Source organism: Mus caroli, unplaced genomic scaffold (assembly GCF_978045245.1).
Source record: "Mus caroli unplaced genomic scaffold, Mus_caroli_1 scaffold_7, whole genome shotgun sequence".
Classification (NCBI taxonomy): domain Eukaryota; kingdom Metazoa; phylum Chordata; class Mammalia; order Rodentia; family Muridae; genus Mus; species Mus caroli.
Genome location: NW_028227262.1, coordinates 32,698,703 through 32,718,458, shown reverse-complemented (window position 1 = coordinate 32,718,458; position 19,756 = coordinate 32,698,703). Strand labels below are relative to the sequence as shown.

Here is a 19,756-nt window from a genome sequence, read left to right as displayed (position 1 = left end):
AGGTGGTGGAGGCAGGAGGATTGATCCCCAGGGCTCACTACCCAGATAGCCTAGGCTAAAACAGCAAACTACAGGTGAAAGAGTCAAAGGTCTCAAAAAAAAAAAAAAAAAAGAGGTGGTCCAATGGTTACAGCAAAAGCACTTGCTGTGGATGAGACCAGAGTTTGTCCCCCCCTAGAACCACATAAGTGCCAGGTGAGTGTTTTGCACCTCACATTAATTTCAGCCTCAGCAGGTGGAGATTGTGTCCTGGCTTGTAGGACTGTTTTTAGCTTTGGTCAAGCTGGAGTCACATGAGGAGAAAACTCAGTTGAGAGAGCATCCCTACCAGATTTGCCTGTGGGGAATTCTCTTGACTGATTGATATGGGAGGGCGGGCCCAGGTCTCTGTGGACAGCACTCCTGGGCTAGTGCTCCTAGGTTGTATCAGAAAGCAGCCTGAGCAAGGCGATAAGCAGGTTCCCTCCATGGCTTCTGCTTCAGTTCCTGCCTTCCTTCAGTGATAAACTGTAAAGCTGTGAGCTGAAATACATCCTTTCTCCCCAAGTTGCTTTTGGTCACAGTGTTTCATCACAACAATAGAAACCTTAACTTCAATGGGACCCTCAGAGCAGGCTGGTTAAAAAGACTACTATCCGAAGCTCTGTATTTGATTAAGACTGCCTTGGAGAAGCAGGGCGTGGTGGTACACGCCTTTAATCCCAGCACTCGGGAGGCAGAGGCAGGCAGATTTCTGAGTTCGAGGCCAGCCTGGTCTACAAAGTGAGTTCCAGGACAGTCAGGGCTATACAAAGAAACCCTGTCTTGAAAAACAAAACAAAACAAAAACAAACAAAAAAGACTGCCTGGGAGAAAGCTATTGATGATTCTTAACATCAACCTTGGGCCTGTACATGCAACCCCCACATGTGTGCCTACTGGGATGCAAACAAGGTAGAGAAGTGATCAAGGAAGGAAGCCATCTGTGTCAACCTCTGGACTCCACACATGCACAAATAGGTTAAGTGTACCTACACATACACACACCCATGTGCACGTACATACATGCACACATGCACACTTTTGGAGGTTCTTGTATTTTCACAGACATCCCTCATGCTGTAAGGAAGTTCACACTACCCATGGAAAGCCAAGGCACCCAGTTAAGTCCTGCTGAGCTTCCGGTCACTACTGCCATAGGCACGCACCACCTTCCAACTCTCCCTGCTGACACCGGCTAGAGAGGGACAATGTCCCCATGACAAATGCCTAAGCAAATGGCTTGTGCTGCTCTTGGCATCTGAACATTGGAATGATGTGAATGGACTCACAGGATGGGGCTGCTGGCAGGCACTGCACCATGAAGGGTGGGTGCCACAAAGGATGGGCTCTGTGGGTTTACTGTCACGGTTGTAAAGAAAGATCAAAGAACAGGAGGAGGGAGGGGCCCTGGGAGCATGGCAGATGGACGTATCCCGCCAGAGCTCCCCTGTTGTAGCACAGATGAGGGAAGAGGTGGCCTTCAATATGGTAGGTGAGGCTTGGTGATAGCCCAATGGAGAAAGGGGTCAAAGATATGTCCATAGTTCTGGGTCTGCTTGGTGTGGTGCGTACTCTGCCAAGGCCAAGAGGGTAGTTCAAAGGAATGGGTATATCTGAGGGGCATTCTCAATAGGGGGGACGGGACACTTGGGAAGGGAACAGACAGCACTAGGGAAACCAAGTGCCCAGTATGGGGCTCAGGCCTCGATGCTGTCCATGGCTTTTCTCTGGAGTCCCATAGGACTAGTGTCTAGTTCTTCTGGCTCCCTGGGGTATCTATAATGTGCCTGTCAGCAGGCCCCAAGGGGCACCCAGCAGATGGCAGGCTGGCATTTCTCAAGCAGAGGCTCTGCTTTTTGCCTCTGTTCCTGCATGGTGAGGCTGGGGAAGAGCCTGTAGCCTCTTGCCTCCAGGAGCTAGGGACCCATCAGCCTTGCCCCGTGACAGGGTGGGGATAGACCTTGTACCGTCTTAGAGACTTGGGAGAACAGCTCTCAGCTGCGTCGATTTCTCCCACTTTGCAATCTTAGCTTGAGGATGCTCCAGCCAGGTCCTTGCCTGGGTACCCATGGCTGCCAGGCATGTCTTTGGGGCCCCACGCAAGGACTGCAGTTCATGGGGGTTGCCTACCTGGCAATGCTAGTGACCCTGGAAACTAGATCTACGCATAGACCTCCTTCTGAATGCCAGGCGCTGTATGTTAATGAGACGTGTAGCCAGACTGTAGAATACTTAATGACTTAGAAAGATGTTCCTGACATATTGTTGTGCAAGGGAAAAGTCAGGTTTTAGAACGGAGTGTGGACGGATTCATCTTCACTCCTGGCTCCACTACAGCAAAGGTGCCCTGGCCTTGTGTGAAGCCAGTGCCGTGTGTGAGTGTCCCCACAAGCATGCGAGGCTTTTATTCTCTCGGGCTATTTCTGCAGTTGTATTTTTCAGGGTTCTGTGAATCCATTCTGGAGTCACACCTCATCGAGGAAAAAAAATTCAAACCATCAAATCTGCCAATAATTGAAATTAGCAAATCTGCTCCTTAATAAGCCTCAGCAACAGAGATCTGCGAGATAAAGATGGTTTCTCCGCCTGCGGCCCGCACAGGAGAAAGCTATTTTTAGAGAGGTTGTTCACTTTTTTTTTTTTTTAAGCTGGTGAATTCTAGGCTGGGTCTTGGACTTTGTTGTTAAGAATTTTGGTCCTGGCTTGCTTTTGGCCAGTACAATGGGGACTTTCCTTCTTGAGGGGACACATGTGAATGGCCATCATTCAGGCTGGCTCTGCCACATCCTGCTTCTGGGGAGAACCTCACTGACTCAGCCTTGAGAAACTGGGGCCCCAGGCGGGACAGTGGGTGTCATCCCAGGTCAGATGTGCTGTGGTCAGGTGCTGGCTGCTGGGAGAAGTGTGCAGGCCATAGCTGGCCTCGGAGAGAAACTGAGTTTCCTTGTCTGAAACATGAGGTGTATGCCCTAAGAGTAGATGAAAGATTTGGGGGTGTGACTCTGGTCAGTTTGGAACCCCTTTCACTTTGGAGGTGGAGACTCTCCTGGAGGAACTTGGGCTGAGAGAAGGGGATCCAGCTGTCTGGTCCCCATTTTGCCCTTCTTGGCTGTGACCTCTTGAACCCCTTTAGTCCCCTTGACACTGTCTGCAAAATGAGGAACAAGATGTCTGCTTCTCTTAGGTTGGAATAAAGACAAGGGTGTGGGGGCTGGATGTGGCTCACTGGAGAGTGTATGCGTAAGTCAGCACAGGGCTCTGGGTTCCATGCTCTGCACGGCACAAATGTGAGGGGCACCCACTGGAGAGTACATGAGGTGCTGATACCCTCCTAGGGGTCAGGGCTGTCCATGGAGATGTGTGTCCACAGGGTGCAGCCGCAAACTCCTGGCAGGCATAAGGGAGAGGGTTTCCCTTAGGCCGTGTCCGAGGCACGGTGTCGGGTCAGGCTTTGCACAGATGGGATGAAGGAACAGCCCCATCTCCCCTCCTTGGCCATCTCAGGACAAAGGCTGAAGCCCATAGTAGGTTTTCCCGGCAGGCTTTTATTATAAAGAATGTTCCAGAGAGTCCCAGCCTTCCCCTCCAGCCCAGCCCCCTTGGGCTGTGAGCCAGTCCCAGCAGCTATAGGAGGTTGGGGGGAGGCTGTGCTAGGGACAGATGAATATTTTCTGTCCCCTGGAACAGTCATTTCCAGTGTGTCATCGGGAGCCCCTGGGGATCTGCACAAGCGGCAGCTATTCACAGTTGGTGCATAAGTTTTTGTTTTAATATATAAAAGATTTTTTTTTCTTAAAAAACAAAAAACAAAAAAAAGTGGTGCTCTTTAGAAACACTTCCAGGAAGACTGAGTAGTCCAGCTACAGCCCTGCAGCCTCGCCTTCCTCCCTTTCCTGGGGACCAGGAACCCCCAGCCTGTCCCCCTCTCTCCACCATTCTGTGGGCAATGGGCACTGCCCATGCTGCCACTGGCCAATGAGACGGCTAACAGCTGACCTGGTTTGGAACTGTTGGTGGCCAAGGCCCCCTCTGGATGAGGGACATAGACAACTGCTTGGTGGCTGAAGCTGAAATTCCCTCTGCCAGGTGGATGAGGTAGTGTTCTGGGATATGGCCACCTCTCCCAATGTGTGCTGAGCAGCCTGAAACAGTGAACAGGCAGGCATGGTCCAGGCTGTCCTGGTTGGCAGGGAAAGTCTTATCAGGGACTGGCAGCGATCGATATTCAAGGCCTTCATCCCGGAGTCGGGTCTTGGGCAGGTGGAGGGGACAAAGATGCCCCAGGGGACAAGGCTGAGAGCTCTGCAGCCGGGCACTAAGAGGCCAGTGTCCCCCCCCTCCTAGCCCAGCAGGCTCCTCTGTCAGTTCCCAGCCCAAGTGAGAGGTGTGGGGAAGAAACCACGTGGAGGCCAAGCGGCCTGCGCACCGTCTCCCTGGCCGAAGCTCCTGGTCACTCTTCTGCATCAGGCCTCGCTGTAACACTCATAGATATTGTTTTCCATCAGAGCGACCACCTGTTCAAACTTGTGCTGTAGCTGGGTCCTGCGGGCAGTGGGGTTGGCCTCCAGGGCAGCCATGATCTGAGGGGAGTTGCAGTGAGTCAGATATGCCGTGCCTGAGAGCCTGGGAGGCCACCCGCCAGAGACCTCATCAAAGTGCCAAAACCCCCAACAAATCTAAAGCAGGAAGTTCGTTGTTATGGGCTAAAATGGGCAAATCTTGGGAGGGGGAACTCACCTGTGGTCGATACCTCTTAGCATATTTATAAATCTCAGCCATGGCCACGTTTGTGTTGAACTCATTCTGGTATTTCTATAAAGGTGGCGCAAGAAGAAAGGGGAGGTGTTTTTATTTGTTTGCTTGAGTCAGGGTTTCTCTGTATAGCCGCCTGGCTGTCCTGAAACTTGCTCTGTGGACCAGGCTGGCCCCGGACTCAGAGATCCACCCGCCTCTACCTCCCAAGTGCTGGGATTAAAGGTGTGTGCCACCACCAACCAGCAAAAGGGGAGGTTTAACCCTACAGATGAGGACCCAGCCTGCTCACTCCCACAGCCTGCTGATAGAATACATTTAGGCCCCTGCGAGCTGGGCACACACTGGCTTCCTGGAACCAGGATTCTAACCTCTCACATCTTCAGAACACTCCACCTCATCCTTGGACTTTAGAAAATACATTGTAATGAAGATGCCGGGAAAGATGGGAAACAGAGACTACCCCCAAATTCCTACTGTCCCCCTGCTGCATCCTAATGGTGCTGGTTTTGTCCACCCCTCAAGGCCAAGGATATCATTACTATCTCCTGGCCTAGGCCCCAAAGGCCACCTACCCGAGACTCCTCGGCCAGGTGTGCGTTCATTTCCTGCTCGCTGAGCGGCGTCATGTCCTGGATCTGTTTATAATAGCGCTGTACGATCTTCCGGTACTCAGGGATCTCCTTCGCGTACAGAAGCTTGTTGGTGGGTGAGTCCTGGGCAGGGAGACCCCGGCAGTTTGGGTGGCTGAAAGATGGGACTTGTCCCCACTGCCACCTAGAGGGCCTTGGTGGCTCCTTAAACGTGCCTAAACAACCCCCATTCAGTCAGACATTGGACCAGGGTCTCTTGGTCTCTTCTGGCCCTCCCTCCCTCCCTCCCTCCTTCCCTCTTGCATGGAGGCCCTGCCCCACGATGCTGTCAGGCTGTCAGGGTGGTGACCACATGGGGACTTTCATTTGAAGGGAAGAGCTCCTAGGCTGTGTGCCAGCAGTCCTCCACTGCACGCAGCCCGCAGCCTGTCTTGTTTACTCCCTTATTAGGGTGATAGGATTTGGTGGCTGAGATGGTTGGAAGCTGGTTCCTGACTGCGGGAATGGTTCCCACCCTGCACTTCCAACACCCCAAAAGCACCATGTGCTAAGACGTATGCTGGCAGCTCTCTGTTGTCACGGGAATGCATGTGTGAAGTGGTGACATTTCATTTCCCTTGTGGGCTGAGACTCCTGAGCCCTGCCCTCACCCCTCCCCTCCCCCCCCCCAGAGCCAGCCTAGCTCTGTGATCCCATGGGCACTCATGGCCTCGGAGTTCTGGGCTACCTAGGTCACCTCTCTTCTCAGAAGGCCTTTATGGCTTCTAGCCACTGAACCGGCATGTCCTCTGCCCTTGGCAGGTGCCTGTGGAGCTCGCTCTGGCTGGCCATCTGCTCTCTGCCTGTCTTGAATGACTCTGGTAGAGTTCAGGCACCCCCCCTCCGCCCCTTTCAGGAGCAGCCAGACTAGCTAACCTTGCCCAGCTGCAGGTCAGAGATGGAGCAGGCATCGATGAAGGCCTGGGCAATGACAGACAGGCAAGCGTCGATGTGGTCCGTCTTCTCTATGTCGAAGACAAACTGGGGATTTTTTAAGATGTTCACCCAGAAGCGCAGGGGAAGGCTGTGGGGGCAGGGACAGTGGGGATGCAGGAGTTCAGTGGAGGGCTGGGGAGGTAGACAATGCTGGTCCTCGCAGCCCCTGCAGCCTCTGGATATGTGGTGTCCTTCCCCTGCCAGCTAGGGGCCAACCCTCACCCCAGAGAGCCTTCCTCTCCTTTGCACTCACACGAGACTCCTGGTTCTCATTAGAAGCCCCCACCCTGCTGCCTGCATCCACACTCCTCCCCCACCCGGCCTTGCACGAAGAAGGCAGGGCTGACTGTCCTCGGGAGGCCGGAGAAGGTTGGGGACAAGCCCCTGCTCAGCCCTGCAGAGCCTGGGGTGCCTGCTCTCCCAGCCCCACCCGGAGGAGAGAGAAACTGCAACTGAATTTGCACGGGCATTTCTCTGAGGGCCAGGCTAAGAGTTCTGGGACCTTCTTGGTGGGGTAGTATATGACCCCAGAAAGCAAAGGAGGGGCCTCAAAGGAAGCTACATATTAGGTGTGGGAGTCACAGTTAATGTGCACTGCCACTTCCCAGTGTGTGCCCTTGGGCCTGGGTGACTGGTGCTCTATGGGCCTTCGCTTCTCTCTGTATGATGGGGCATTAGCGGTGAGCAAAGGCAAGCTTATATGATGCTTTCTGGTTTCACAGAGGGGACCCTGCAGCACCAGAGCTAAGGCTCTCACCGGAGACCACACAGTGGGGAAATGGCCAAATAGAAGCTGACTCAAGACAGGAAGCATTCAGGCCAGGCTCTGCCCTCATCTGCCCTGGTGCTTTGGCTGCCCTGATGCCATGATACCACTGGTGCTCTAACCCCATTAGCGCCCCCCCCCACTCCCGTGCAACCCCACCCCCCCGGCCACCACCTGTTGGTCTTCCAGATATGCAGGGTGTCAGGGTCGGAGATGCCTCTCTTCTCCGCCTGTTCCTCTAGGAAGTCAAAGAAATACTTGACAGCCAGCGGGGGCTTGTCCTCTCGGATGCTCAGGATAGCCTTGAACAGGTCATCTAGGAACTTCTGTAGCGTGCCCTGCAGGGAGATGTGGGTCATCATTAGCCCAGCCTCGGAACATCTCTGAGCTCAAGATTCCTGACTGAGTTGTCAATGATGCTTTCTTGGAGGGGCGGGGAGGACCTGGGTAGCAGGGAGGTAGGGCTTAGAATGTGGCCTCTGGGTGTAGGTCTGAGTCTTGTGACTTGAGGCCACAGAAGTACCCCTGGGTCCTCTGCTGCCTACTGGGTGGCGGGAAGAACACAGACTTCTCCTTGGAGCACAGGGACCCCTTTATGCCCCTACGGGGTGGACATGGAGGCTGGGCCCACCTTGGTGGACAGCAGGCGGGTCAGGTAGATCTCCGGCAATACTTTCTTGCGGTGGCTCTGCCGGTGAGATTTCTTAGGCTCTACCAGCTCATCCGTAGGCAGCACCTGCAAGGTGGGCAGAGTTGGTCCCCAACGGCACCCTCCTCGATCCTCCCACGGAAGTCTGTCCTGTGTTACCCGGCACCCGGCCCACCCCTGCTCCCTCACCCACTCTGGCTTTTCCCAGGGCCTAGGAGCTCTTTCCTGGAGGCTCAAGGAGGCAGAAAGCCAAAGCCCCGCCCAGCAAAGCCTGCTCCCCAGGGCCTGAGGCTGGGCACTCACCAAATGGAAATACTTTTCTGTGTCCAAGTCTTTCACTGCAAAAGGGAAACACAGGATAAACAAATGAGGGGGGTTGGGAAGGTAACCCGAGGGGGCGGGCGAGAGGGGAAGACTGGGGGGAGAGCCAAGATCTGGCGTTTTACTTCAGGATGGACCCTGGGACCCTCATGGATCTGGGCCTAGGGCTTGTAAGGACATGGTCTAGATTTGGAGGCAGGGGTATGGCCTGGAGCCCACGGGTCATGTAACCAGCTCAGACCTGGCCACGGCCCAGGCCTCTTGGAAGGGCACGTGCCCTCCTGGGGCCTTGCTGTAGCTGCTGGAAGCAATCAGCTTTTCCCTAGCAGCATGGAGGTGGGGACCCCCTTTCCAAAACTCAGTTGCCCCCCCACCCCCAGCACAGCTCTGAAAGGGCCCAAGAAGGGAGCTCCCTCACACCACGCCTGGGTCACCTCCCCAGCTACGAGCCATACCTCTGCCCAGGGTACTGTCCTTCTTGTCTGTGAGGCTCATGGCTAGGGAGGCGCCCTCAGGTATCTGACAGAGGAGAGGCGATGAGGTTAGAGGTGTGAGGTTAGAGGGGGGTGGTAGGGTGGCTGGGTCAGCTTAGGCACCTTGTAGTGGGCCAGCGTGTTCAGTTTCTTACGGCCGTCCTCCACCACTGATGTGTCATCCAGGTCCCGGAGGACGTAGCTCTGGGTGCTCGAGGCAAACCATTCTGGAGGCGAAGAGGGGCATCAGGACTACAGAAGAGGTGGCCCCAGGGGCAGCCACTAGCCTGGACCACAGTAAAAGAAACTTCCCATTCTCCTAGAACCAGAAGCAAGCCACGCCCCCCCTGGGAGCCTGGCTGTTCACCCTAACTGTCCAGAGTACAGGGCAGGGCCTAGTTCAGGGTGAACTTTAGGAACAGTTTCTGGAAACCAGTCTGATCATGACTCCTACACATCCTTCAAAACCCAACCCCCAAGACCTCTTTGGAAAGCGTTTCTCGAGTGCTTTTTGCTGTTGTTGCCTGCAGCTGCAGAACAAGGGTTTGTTCCTCAAGGGGAGCCCTGGGGCCTTGACTAACACAGGAAAGAGGCTGCAGCAGCCAGCTGCCAGGCATGGTGCCCGCCCTTGCCCACCGAGGTCCACGTCCTCCGCCCGCGGCCACTGTGAGTAGGGGACGTTCTTGCAGAAGGCTTCCAGGATCTTCTCCTTCACCTGCGTCAGTGTGTCGGTGTCCATGGCCCGCACGCTGAGGGAGTCCATCCCACAGCCCTGGAAGGACACGTTCAGGTTCTGCGCAAGAGAGGGGGGTGTCAGCCAACGGCCACTGTCATGATAAGGCCTGGTGACCTGGCTGGGGAGGCTCGGGATAGCCCAGCTAAGAGTGCCCTCCTGCTTCGGGCCCCAGGCCCTGCCCCTGGCTCACCCGGGGCTTGGCCTCAATGTTCTCCCTCAGCAGCCACTCCTCGTTGAGTGTGTAGCGGGCTTTGCCTGTGATGGCATCGATGGAGCCTTTGTTGATCTGCTGCTTGATGGCGCACAACAGCAGGAAGAACGGCTCACCTACTGTCTCCTGTGAGGGTCAGGGGTCAGGGGTCAGGACCCACTCTGTGTTCCAGCTTCTAAGCTCTGGCCTGCTGGTATCCCCCACACTCCCTCCTACTGATGCTGACACCCACTCCAGGGTGTCTCCACTACATCCCAGCCACATACCCAGAGATCAGCCCTTGTTGCTAAAGCTCAGAGAGGGCAGGCACCCTGCACAGCAATGCACAGCAAGAACAGGTAACATGGGACTTGACCTACAGACTCCTATGCCTGAGATGTCGGAGCCTTCCGGGGTGTAGCTGAGTGGAAGCGGGGCTGAGGAGCCCCCAGGGAACCCCAGATGGATGCCTCTGGTGAGTGTTGGCCCAATCAGGCTTCCCACCCCACCTCCTGCCCTGGCCACTGCCATCACTGCAGCCCCAAGCTAGCCCTCCTTGTCCCCCTAGACTAGTGCCCAGCTGTTCTGTGGGTGGGGGAACAGAACAACCCGTGGTGAATTGGGCTGGAGGAAAAATTAAGTTTGTAATAACATCAGGCTGTTTTGGCAGCAGCATCAGGGCAGCTGCCCGCCCAGCTTCCTGCTGTAGTGGTCTGGCCTGAAGTCCCCAGCACCCCATTGTCTGGCAGGGGAAAGGCCAGGCTGAGGTCACCCACAGTGGCTGAGAAACCTGGGTCCAGAGTCTACGGTGGTCCCTGAGGGCTCAGAGTGTGGCTTCTCTCCTACGACCTCCATTTCTTTTCTACTCTCTGACTGACCCTCATTTGACAAACTGAAGCTAAGGACCAGAGAGGGTAATAACTTGCCCAGAACCACACAGCCAGGTTGCAGCAAAGACTAGTACACAAAACCAGAACAGTTAAGGCTCTGGTTCTGGGTCCTATCTCAGGATTCTGAGGTGAGCGCTGGACCCTCTGCCACCATGGAGCAGGCCCTCGCATTGTGCTTCATGATGTCCTGACTGGCCTAACTTCAGAGAGAGAGGCCCGGCTGCTGAAAACTCTGTGATGTCTCCTAGTCCTCCTGATCTTTGTCCACAATGTAGCCTACATCTGGACTGCCTTGTTGGCCCTGAAGCCCTGTCTCTTTTCCACGGCTCCCCTGGGGTGCAGGATGAGTCACCTGCTCCAGGAAACCTCTTGCCTTTTTCCAACCAACAATCAGCCAGGCTGGGCCAACCTCTGTTCTGTTGAGGTTTTGCTTCTGTGACCCTCCCCTAAGGAGAGGAAAGCTCAGGACTGCAGGACCTGACCCTCCTCCAAAGTCCAAAGACCCTCTGCTTGCATCTCCACCTCCCCGGCCCCCAAGCTTAGGACTAAGGCTACAGGACAAGACTCAGCCTCCAACTTGCCCTGGAGATGCTGTGTGCCTCTGGAGCCAGCTAGCCAGATCTCCAAGCTTCAGTTTTCCCCACTGTCAAGATGTGACCCCTCCCTAAAGGGCAGGTCTTAACGAAATTAGGTTTTCCAGTTGGCGGGGGGAGGGGGGGCGGAGGTGGGGGCTTCCGGGCAGAGAGGGGACTCACCCTCAGGCAGCCGTACATGCAGATGGACATCCAGTTGGTAAGCATCTTCTCCACCACAGACTCCGTGCGCCGCAACATGAGCTTGGGGTTCTTGGCCGCCGAGGCGTCAATGAGGTCCACGAGCAGCTCCTTCATGATGCTCGTATAGTACTCCAGCTTGCCGTGCAGCGCGATGGTCAGCAGGGATGCCAGGCTGCACCTGCACGCACAGTGTCAGCAAAGCTGAGCCTTCCTGCTGGACCAGAGTGGCCTTCCACGGCACCTCCTACAGACGGCCAGAGGACTCTGCCTCCGCTGGGAGACGGTGAGGAATGCCTGGGGGGGGGGGGGGGGTGTCCAGAGTCTCAGCCTGACCTGTCACGCACTGCGAAGTCCTTCTGCTGCTCCAGAGCATGGACGAAGACAATGAGGAAGTGCTTGTTGTTGAGCAGTGAGGAGAACAGGCTGATCCCCTCCTCCATGCTGGGCCGACAGTGTTCAGGGATCTGTGGGAGTGGAAGGAAATGCCCGATGGTTTGTGTCCCAGGAGGCCCCAGTACCCATGCTGGCTGCGTAGCTGCCTCCTGGAATAGGACGTTCACTACCTGCCACAAAGTGTCCCCTCTTAACCTCTCCTGCTGGAGAGTCAGAGGAGCAGCAAGGTGACAAAAGGCCACAAGGACAGTGGCAGGGAGCCCCATATCCACTCTGTGCCAGTTTCTATCTAATCAGCGGTGGCATGACATCATGTGATCATGTGCCTGTGCTCTCTGCCAGGTCTGGGGCTGGGGGGGGGGAAGGAAGGGAGCAACAGCACCCTGAACGGCTGAGTGAATGCCTCCTAGAAGGGAAGGTAACTACCTTCTAATGATTCAGATCACAGGGTGCGTGGAGGCCCTTGGGGCCGGGATACTCACGTTCCACTCTCCCAGTAGTGGGTGGGTTTCCTGTGGCGGGGAGCCACCCTGGGAGTTGAGGGTCTTCGAGGGCAGCACATACCGCTCTTCATAGAGGGAAGAGCACTGTGGAGAGAAACCACAGCTTTAGCACCACAGATCGCTTGATACCTAGAGTCGCCACACGTGGAGGAGTGTGTAGCAGGGCCCTAGAGGGGCATAGACTATGGTGTAGCCCAGCAAGGGACCCGAAGGGTGAACAAAGGCCACTGAATGTGTGGCAGGGGAGATGGAGGCAGGCAAGCTGCTGTGTTCTGAGGCTGAGAAAAGCAGGGGGAGGGGCTCTTTAAATGGTAGAGCCCTGTGTTTCCTTGGGCTACTGCACAAGGGGGACAGTCATCCCACTGATTCTGCCACCAAGAGGAAAAAGCAATGTGGAGACCAGGATGTCTGGCAGGGTCCTGGGAGAGTCCTTGCCCCTCTGCTCAGCTCCGTCAATGAGGGGAGAGGCAGGTCAACATGGAGCCAGGACAGCGGTTCTCCATACAGAAAGCTGAGCATCAAATAAGCAGAGAAGGAAAGTGGGGGAGGGAACCAGGATGGGTGTGGACAGGCTCCCATAAGGTGCTTTGACCCAAACTACCTGTGGTGACCAGCAAATGTGGGAGGGAGGGTGTGTACCTTGGGGAAGAAGGTTCGAGTCACAAAGTGCTTATACTCCAAGAAGGGGATGCCCTGGCTGCGGTTCAGCTCCTTGGTGAGATCCGTCATGTCTGTCTGCAGCTCCGCAAAGCCTGTGGGACAGACCAGAGACTGTGAGTGATCCTGCCTAGCCGTGGGCAGCACCACCCGACCCTGGCACTTACCTTTACGGATCTCTTCTCGGATCTGAGACTCCATCTCTTCCATCTGCAGCAGGGTCTTCTGCCAGTAGCGCTCGGCACGGCGGCTCTTGGTGCAGAAGACGAACAGAGCTGTGGGCAGCAGAGGGGAGGCTCAGGTTCCCAGGACCCATGAGAAGGCATCAGTGAGCACCTGCTGTATGCAGGTTACAGGCCTGGAGGGACAGGCTCTACTCATTGGCCTCTGTGCCTCTGGGTAGGAGGTGAGCAGGTGTCCTTAGCCTTTCTGCCGTCTGTCCCTACCTGACAACACAGGGCTTGGGGACTAGCTAGCAGGACAACCCTGATGTCTCTTAGAAAGAGAAATGTGTCAAGCAGCACTCATTGGGGGCTTTCTCTGGGTAGACAAATTATGGGTAATTTGCTTCTTCTGCCCCGATGTAGTTTGTGAGTTAAACTTTTCAAAGACAGTATAAAGTACCTGCCTTTCTTGGCAGGGATGTAGCATCCATTGATATGTGTGTGTATATGTATGTACATGTATACATATATACACATATATGTGTGTGTGTGTGTATTCTATAATATACACCATATATATACACATACACACACATATATATACATACATATATATGATATCTATGTAGTAGTATTTTTAGGAACAAACATCCAGGGTGTTCCTCTTCCTCCTATTTTCTCTCTCATAGCTTTTTTATATTGAACATAGTAATTTAAATTAAAACAAGATGGGAGCAGGGGAGCACTCCTGCACATGTGAGGACCTGGGGGTCCCCAGGACTCATAAGAAGCAGGGCGTGGTGGCACGAGCCTGTAATGTGAGTGCTGGCAAGACAGAAAGGTAGCTGCCTGGAGCTTGCTGGCCGGCAAGCCTAGATAAAATCGGTGAGCTCCAGGTCCCAGTGCGAGATCCTGTCTCAAAAAACGGATGACAGTCACTGAGGAGCGACACCTCTGGCCCCCAAATGCAGACAGTGTAGAGCCCATCCATTTGTAGGCCAGGTGTCTGAGTCCGCTCACACACCACGTGACCACCAGCAGCACAGAACTTTAGACTGTTCTTCCTGCCCAAGGGAGAGGAGAGCCTTACCCAGGAGGCAGCTGCTCCCATTCCCCCCCTCACCCAGACGACCACTAATGGGTTTGTCTCTATGGCTTTGCCTATTCTGTAAACTTCATATAAAAACAGATGGGCATCTTTTTGTGTCTATCTCTTTCATGTTCCATGTTTTCAAAGCCCATCTAGATTGAGGGATCTTTTGGAAATTCACTCTTTTCTGTGGCTGAAAACATCATTGTATGGCTATACCATACCCAAATTACCCACTTATCATTTGATGGCCATTGGGCTATTGTGACCTCTTGGTTAATGTAGGTAATATTCCTACAAACCTCTGTGAAAGAAATTTTATGTGGATGTGTTTTCTTTCTCTTGGGTAGATACCCAGGTGTAGATTTACTGAGCCATATACACCTAACCTAAGGGCCTTTAGGAAATGACAGGCCATTTCCCGAGGCAAGTGCACCTTTGTCCTCCCCCCAGCACTGTAGGGGGGCTCTGATCTTTACGCCACATTGAGTATATAAATACACAGGATCATTTCCCCCGGACAAACTTCTTCAGTAGCCCTCAAATTCCTCTGCCTCACATCCAAAGCCAATGGCCTGAGCACAGAGGATCCTACCAATATCTGCCACCTTCTACCTGTCCCACCCCAGGGTGCCTAACCATGCCCACCCCTTACCCACTGCCACTCTCAGAGGGATTCAGGTATGGCCTCCTGACCCTCCCAAGCGCAGGCTACCTACCAACCACAGACAGCAGCAACAGGACACTGCAGATGACGATGGACACCACAATGGCCGTCTCGCTGCCCCCCAGTTGCAGTGTGGCAATGGTCTGGTTGAAGTTCCCCACCTGGATCTGCGCACAGTGCGGGTAGGGGACAGCACATCAGGCTTTGCTAGAGCAATGTCTCAGCTCTTCTCACTGGTGTGTGCTCTGAGCCTCACAGACAACAGTCGCCACAGTGGTCAACCAGGCAGTGCCAGACAGACTGTGATCCAGAGTTTGGCGCAGAGGCCAACTCAGTACAGGGCTGTGGTAATGACCGCCTAGGAGGGGCTTCAGAGATGCTGTCCTGGAGCAGGTGAGGGGTGACTCAGCGGGGGCCCTGCCCTCTGGGCTGTCTCTGCTCTACTCCATGATGCTACACAATGACTAGCAGGCCTCACTGTAGGTGGGACACCAAAACACATGGGAGCCAACTGTGTAATAGCTGCTGGCACTAACCAATGACTTGGGCCTCAGTTTCTCCATCTGTCAAGGATATGAAGCTCTACTTTCCTGGCCAGAGTTATTGAATAATGAAACGCTCAGCGATTTCTGTACCCAGAAGCTGGGCCCACCCCCAGAGCCCCGCCCACTCACTGTGATGGGCAGCTGTCCTTCAGCCGTGCCCAGTGACTCATTGACTGAGCAGTGGATGACTCTGTCTGAGATGATCTGGATGTCGCAGGACACCTGGCCAATCTTGATGTGGTACTCATGGCTCTCCAGCCCCAGGCTGTCTTGCTCCTTCTGTGCATGCAGATGGGATGCTGGGATGCAGGTGGGGTTCCCAGGTCAACTGCCTCCTCCTCCCACTACCCTTGCTCCCAGTTGGGTGCTCACATGGATGACAAGGGTGAGTGGCTCTCCTGGGTGATGTTTGATCCACTTCTCCCTCTTGGCTGTGGAGAACTGTGGGTTGGGGAGGTAGTCTAGGCGGAACCGGCTGCCCCTCTGTGCCTCTGCAGGGTCCAGCAGCTCCTCGGCCGCCTCGTCTGCATATGCCCGGCCATTGATGAAGAAGTCTACAGGCGCCGAAGCATTGCTCAGGGCTCCAGGAGATGGGCAGGTGATGAGTGTGGAGTTGAGAACCTTGCAGAACTGCAAGGACAGGCAGGGTACGATGAGGCCATGGGAGTGGAGAAGTGAAAGGAGAGGGTAACGGAGAGAGAGATGGAGAAGGCAAGTGGAGCAGACAGGCAGAGACTTCAGGACCCTGGCTGCATAGGACCATCTCACTTCCAAAGACCCCCCCACAACACCTACCCTGTCCCCTTACCGTGGGCTCCCGGCCAATGTGGTGTACAGCCATTGATACATTCTGTACCATGTGGAAGCGTTCGCCAGCCACAGTGATGGTCCTGCCGCCACTGAGGGAACATCAGGACCTGTCAGGCTCCCTGCAGCCTGGACAGGGAGACAGGGTGGGCACGGGTGGCTCTGGCTCTCACCTGACAGGGCTGCGGCCTGGGCTGATGGCTGTGATGACTGGGTTCTGCATGTACCGGAAGGTGAGGTTTCCGTGCACGCAGCCCCGGCTCTCGAAGCGCACACACACAGGCACTGGAGAGGGCAGGGAACCGCCTGGCACAGTGCAGGTGATGCTGGTGGCTGTGCGCCTGTGGGGGGGGTGATGAAGAGGTGACAGGGTGTGGCCCTTCCCTGTTGTTCACCCACTGCAGGTCCCTCAGCCTTGTGTCTCCTCATTCTAAACAGTTTCTCCTTCCCACTGCCACACGCTGGCTTGGGCTACGTCCAGCTCCTTCCTCCCAGATCCACCCCAAGCCAAGAAGGGACAGAGCAAGGCATGCTCAGCTGACAGGCTGTGGGGACAGCTTACGTAAGATCTGTGCAGGGGTCCGTGTCATTCACCAGGACCTGGAGCATAGAGCCCACGTTGAGGTCACTGCCGTGAATGGTGATCCTTGTGCCCCCGGCCTTTGGGCCCATGGAAGGCTCCAGCGAGTGGACCGTGGGCAGCTGGGGAGAAGGAAAGGGATTAGGCTCTGGCTGCAGGCTTGTGGGGAATGAGCTGGGTGGTGAGAGGTGGTGGCCTACTTACCACATAGGAGAACTGTTCCCGAGACCTGCCTTCCTTGGAGACGTTCACGGTTACCACGTCTGAGAAGGCCCCTGCGGCGGGCCCTGTGGCACACACGATCCTGAAGGTGGGGCAGGCAAATGGGCAGAAGATGAGCCAGTGCTTAATAGTATCTGCCCATGGCATCTGCCTCCCATTCCCACTGGGGCCATAATGCCAAACCAACAATGTTCTCCGTAGATGGTCACTGTAGGTTTGGCCAAGAGAGGCACTCCACTTCTGCTGTTTCCTCCAGATCGGTGGCTCTGAGACAAGGCTCAGATGGTCTCTGATACCAGGCAGCTTGCCCAGCTAGCCTGGCTGTCCACCTGATGCCCTTATCTGCAAGCCTGGCCCAGAGCCTTCCAACAGGAAGCCCAGCTAATTACCTTCTTGCAGACATCCCCTGTTGGAGCAGCTGTTGCACTCTGACCTTTATACCCCATCAGCCCCTCCCCCACTCCAAACTTTAGTAGCAAAGTGGTTCTCATCAAAGCTCTGCTTATGTAGCAGGAGGCAGAGCCCCGAGGGCTTCTCTGAGGAGGCAGCAGAGAGCTGTCAGGATAAAGTAATGGCTCAGGCAGAGACAGTGGGGAGGCCCAGTCACAGCAATGTGCCCTGTTGGGTGAGGGACAGGGCCGGGGGGAAGGATTAGGTTGGCAATGCCTGACACTCACTCTTCTGAAACGGTGTATCTGTCAGCCAGGGGTTCACAGGCCACACTGCCAATCCACACACCATGTGCCACGTCACTGAGCCGACGGCCCAGGTTCCTGCCACGGATGGTCAGCAAGGTCCCACCATCCAAGGGGCCACTCAGAGGCTCAATCTGCCAGAAGTGATGGGGGGCAAGGCAAGGGAAGGTCTGAGGCCTGGATGTCTCTCTCACTGTCATGTGTGCCCACAGGAGGTGGGGCCACACAGACCCTCTGCTTAGCAGAGGACATGGAGGCTCAGTGTTCAGAGGCCTGGGGCAACAGGTGGCTGGGCTGCATGGGTCCCAAGGCTGACGATGCCACATGGTTCCTGATGGCCATGCCTGATTCAGCAACTAAGCCAGACGCTGACTGGGCTAAGGGTGGGTACTTGACCCATGCTAAGCCAATCAAAATCCTTCCCTACGATTTTTTTCCGCCCCTAACCAAATCAGGCTGCTGAGCTGCTGAAATCCTCAACTGTCACCCGGTCAGAGGTTTCCTGGGTGGCTGTGAAATATCAATGGATCAAAGCCCAGCTTCCTCTACTTCCACCTCCCAGTGTCTGTGCCCCACTAAGACATTAGCCACGGGAGGTAACCTATGAGCCAGGAATGTTGTGTGTGCCTGGCGTGTTGTGTGCTTACCACTCGGATTTCAGGAGCTGGGCAGGTGCCAGGGAGTGGCTGCAGGGGCCCTCTTAGACGACAGCCCTCATTCCAAACACAGAGGTGACCCAGGTCCTCACGGCCCAGGCACTGGGAACAGTCAGGGCTGCCCATAGCACAATTGTAGACCACAACTGTGGACAAAGGACAGCACGGTGAGCCTGAGGCAAGGCGACTCTGGGGTTGGCAGCCATAAGGTTCATGGCCAGCTCCTACCTATGCTGCCCTGTGTCCAGGGCCCAGCCTCATCAACAGTCCTCCTCGTGGGGAGGGACCCTGTGTGGAGGAATTACTGACTCCCCCATTTTATGGACACGATTCATAGGGATTGGCTCACTGAGTCCTGGTGAATCTTGCAGTAAAGGCTTGTGACCTCACTTAACTCGGGGACAAGAGGGCTCAGAGAGAGAAGTAAGGTCCTGCCCGGGGGGTTACAACGGTCATTGGTGTAAGGCTGTCTCAGTGAGTGCTGGCCACCTATGGGGTATGGTGTTTGTGGCTGCCAGTGAGCCCCCAAAGGCTGGGCCCCATCTCCTGGCCTGTGGGATAGGACGGGACACTCACCTGTCATGGGGTTAGGGCTGTCTAGGAATCGGTCTGGCGGCCCCTTCAGCTTCAGACTCAGTGGAAATACCTGGCTCTTCTGGGTTGTGTGCAGCTGCAAAATGAGGAAGGGCAAGGGTGGGGTCTGTCCCTTGAGGGGGCAAGGGTGTCACCAAGATGGATGAGAGCAGGGGTGCAGGGGCAGGGGGGAGGAACCAAAAGGGAGAAGCAGGCAGGGTGAGGAGGAAGGAGGCTGAATGGGTTTCTCCTGCCCTGCTGGGCCTTACCACTTACCACCACTTGGTTGCAGCGGACCAGTGAGTTATTCGCCCATACAGCCTCAAAGCTCTCTTCCAGCCCAAAGCTGCACTCGAGGGAGGAACCCTGCAGACACAGGACAGAGGAGCCTTCTTAGAACCTATCCCCCATACCTATCTCTGTGTCAGAACACAGAGGCAGCCTCTCCGTTGACAGGGGGGCTAGGGACTCCACCAGGCTTTTGCTGCCAGAATCTCCTTCCTGGCCATCATGGCAGGGACTGTAAAGATACTGGGGACACTGGCAGCATAGGTAGGAGCTGGCTATGAACCTATGGATGCTGACTCTAGAGTTGTCTCTCCTTAGGCTTACTGTGCCATCCCGTGTCCACAACTGTGCTATGGGCAGTCCTGACTGTTCCCAGTGCCTGGGCCGTGAGGACCCTCTGTATTTGGAATGATGGCTGTCGTCTAAGAGGCATCTGAGACCCCACCAGTGACTTAAACCACTTCCTAATGTCCTAGCTCCAGGAGACTTTGCCTGACCCTTGGGCTGAGTCCCTGGCCTCTGCCCTGCAGAGGTAAACCCTAGGCACCCCATCAATCTCTGTATGGCACGCACCAGGCCTCTGCCTGGGCTGGTCTCCTTTTTTAGCACCAGTGAGACTCACCACAGTGTCCAAACCCAGCTGCAGAGCCCCTGGGACCCCAAGGCCCCCTTGGATCAGGATACCTCACACCCCATCCTGCCCCAGCAGTGAAGGGATGAGCTGTGGGACCTGTTCTACTCCCAAAGCCTGCCCTGTCCAGCAAAATGTCCTGT

The 19,756-nt window shown here is 55.3% G+C and overlaps 1 protein-coding gene across 1 annotated transcript in view; it reads right to left on the bottom strand.

The window, feature by feature from the left end:
• Positions 1-3,546: 3,546 nt before the first annotated feature.
• The window catches only part of Plxnd1 (plexin D1), a 40,518-nt gene continuing 24,308 nt past the window's right edge, over positions 3,547-19,756 (bottom strand). Inside the window, exons 10-36 of the mRNA XM_021164791.2 lie at positions 18,971-19,060; positions 18,698-18,791; positions 18,113-18,267; positions 17,448-17,599; positions 16,753-16,852; positions 16,531-16,670; positions 16,142-16,309; positions 15,970-16,060; positions 15,534-15,791; positions 15,291-15,440; positions 14,669-14,783; positions 12,863-12,970; positions 12,678-12,790; positions 12,018-12,122; positions 11,476-11,606; positions 11,122-11,320; positions 9,477-9,623; positions 9,187-9,343; positions 8,674-8,777; positions 8,533-8,596; positions 8,060-8,094; positions 7,739-7,843; positions 7,282-7,445; positions 6,282-6,429; positions 5,349-5,489; positions 4,759-4,833; positions 3,547-4,601 (exon numbers count right to left, since the gene is read on the bottom strand). Of these exons, the coding sequence (XP_021020450.2) occupies positions 4,485-4,601; positions 4,759-4,833; positions 5,349-5,489; positions 6,282-6,429; positions 7,282-7,445; positions 7,739-7,843; positions 8,060-8,094; positions 8,533-8,596; positions 8,674-8,777; positions 9,187-9,343; positions 9,477-9,623; positions 11,122-11,320; positions 11,476-11,606; positions 12,018-12,122; positions 12,678-12,790; positions 12,863-12,970; positions 14,669-14,783; positions 15,291-15,440; positions 15,534-15,791; positions 15,970-16,060; positions 16,142-16,309; positions 16,531-16,670; positions 16,753-16,852; positions 17,448-17,599; positions 18,113-18,267; positions 18,698-18,791; positions 18,971-19,060 (3,426 nt within the window). The 3' untranslated portion in view covers positions 3,547-4,484. The remainder of the gene's footprint in view (positions 4,602-4,758; positions 4,834-5,348; positions 5,490-6,281; positions 6,430-7,281; positions 7,446-7,738; positions 7,844-8,059; positions 8,095-8,532; positions 8,597-8,673; positions 8,778-9,186; positions 9,344-9,476; positions 9,624-11,121; positions 11,321-11,475; positions 11,607-12,017; positions 12,123-12,677; positions 12,791-12,862; positions 12,971-14,668; positions 14,784-15,290; positions 15,441-15,533; positions 15,792-15,969; positions 16,061-16,141; positions 16,310-16,530; positions 16,671-16,752; positions 16,853-17,447; positions 17,600-18,112; positions 18,268-18,697; positions 18,792-18,970; positions 19,061-19,756) is intronic.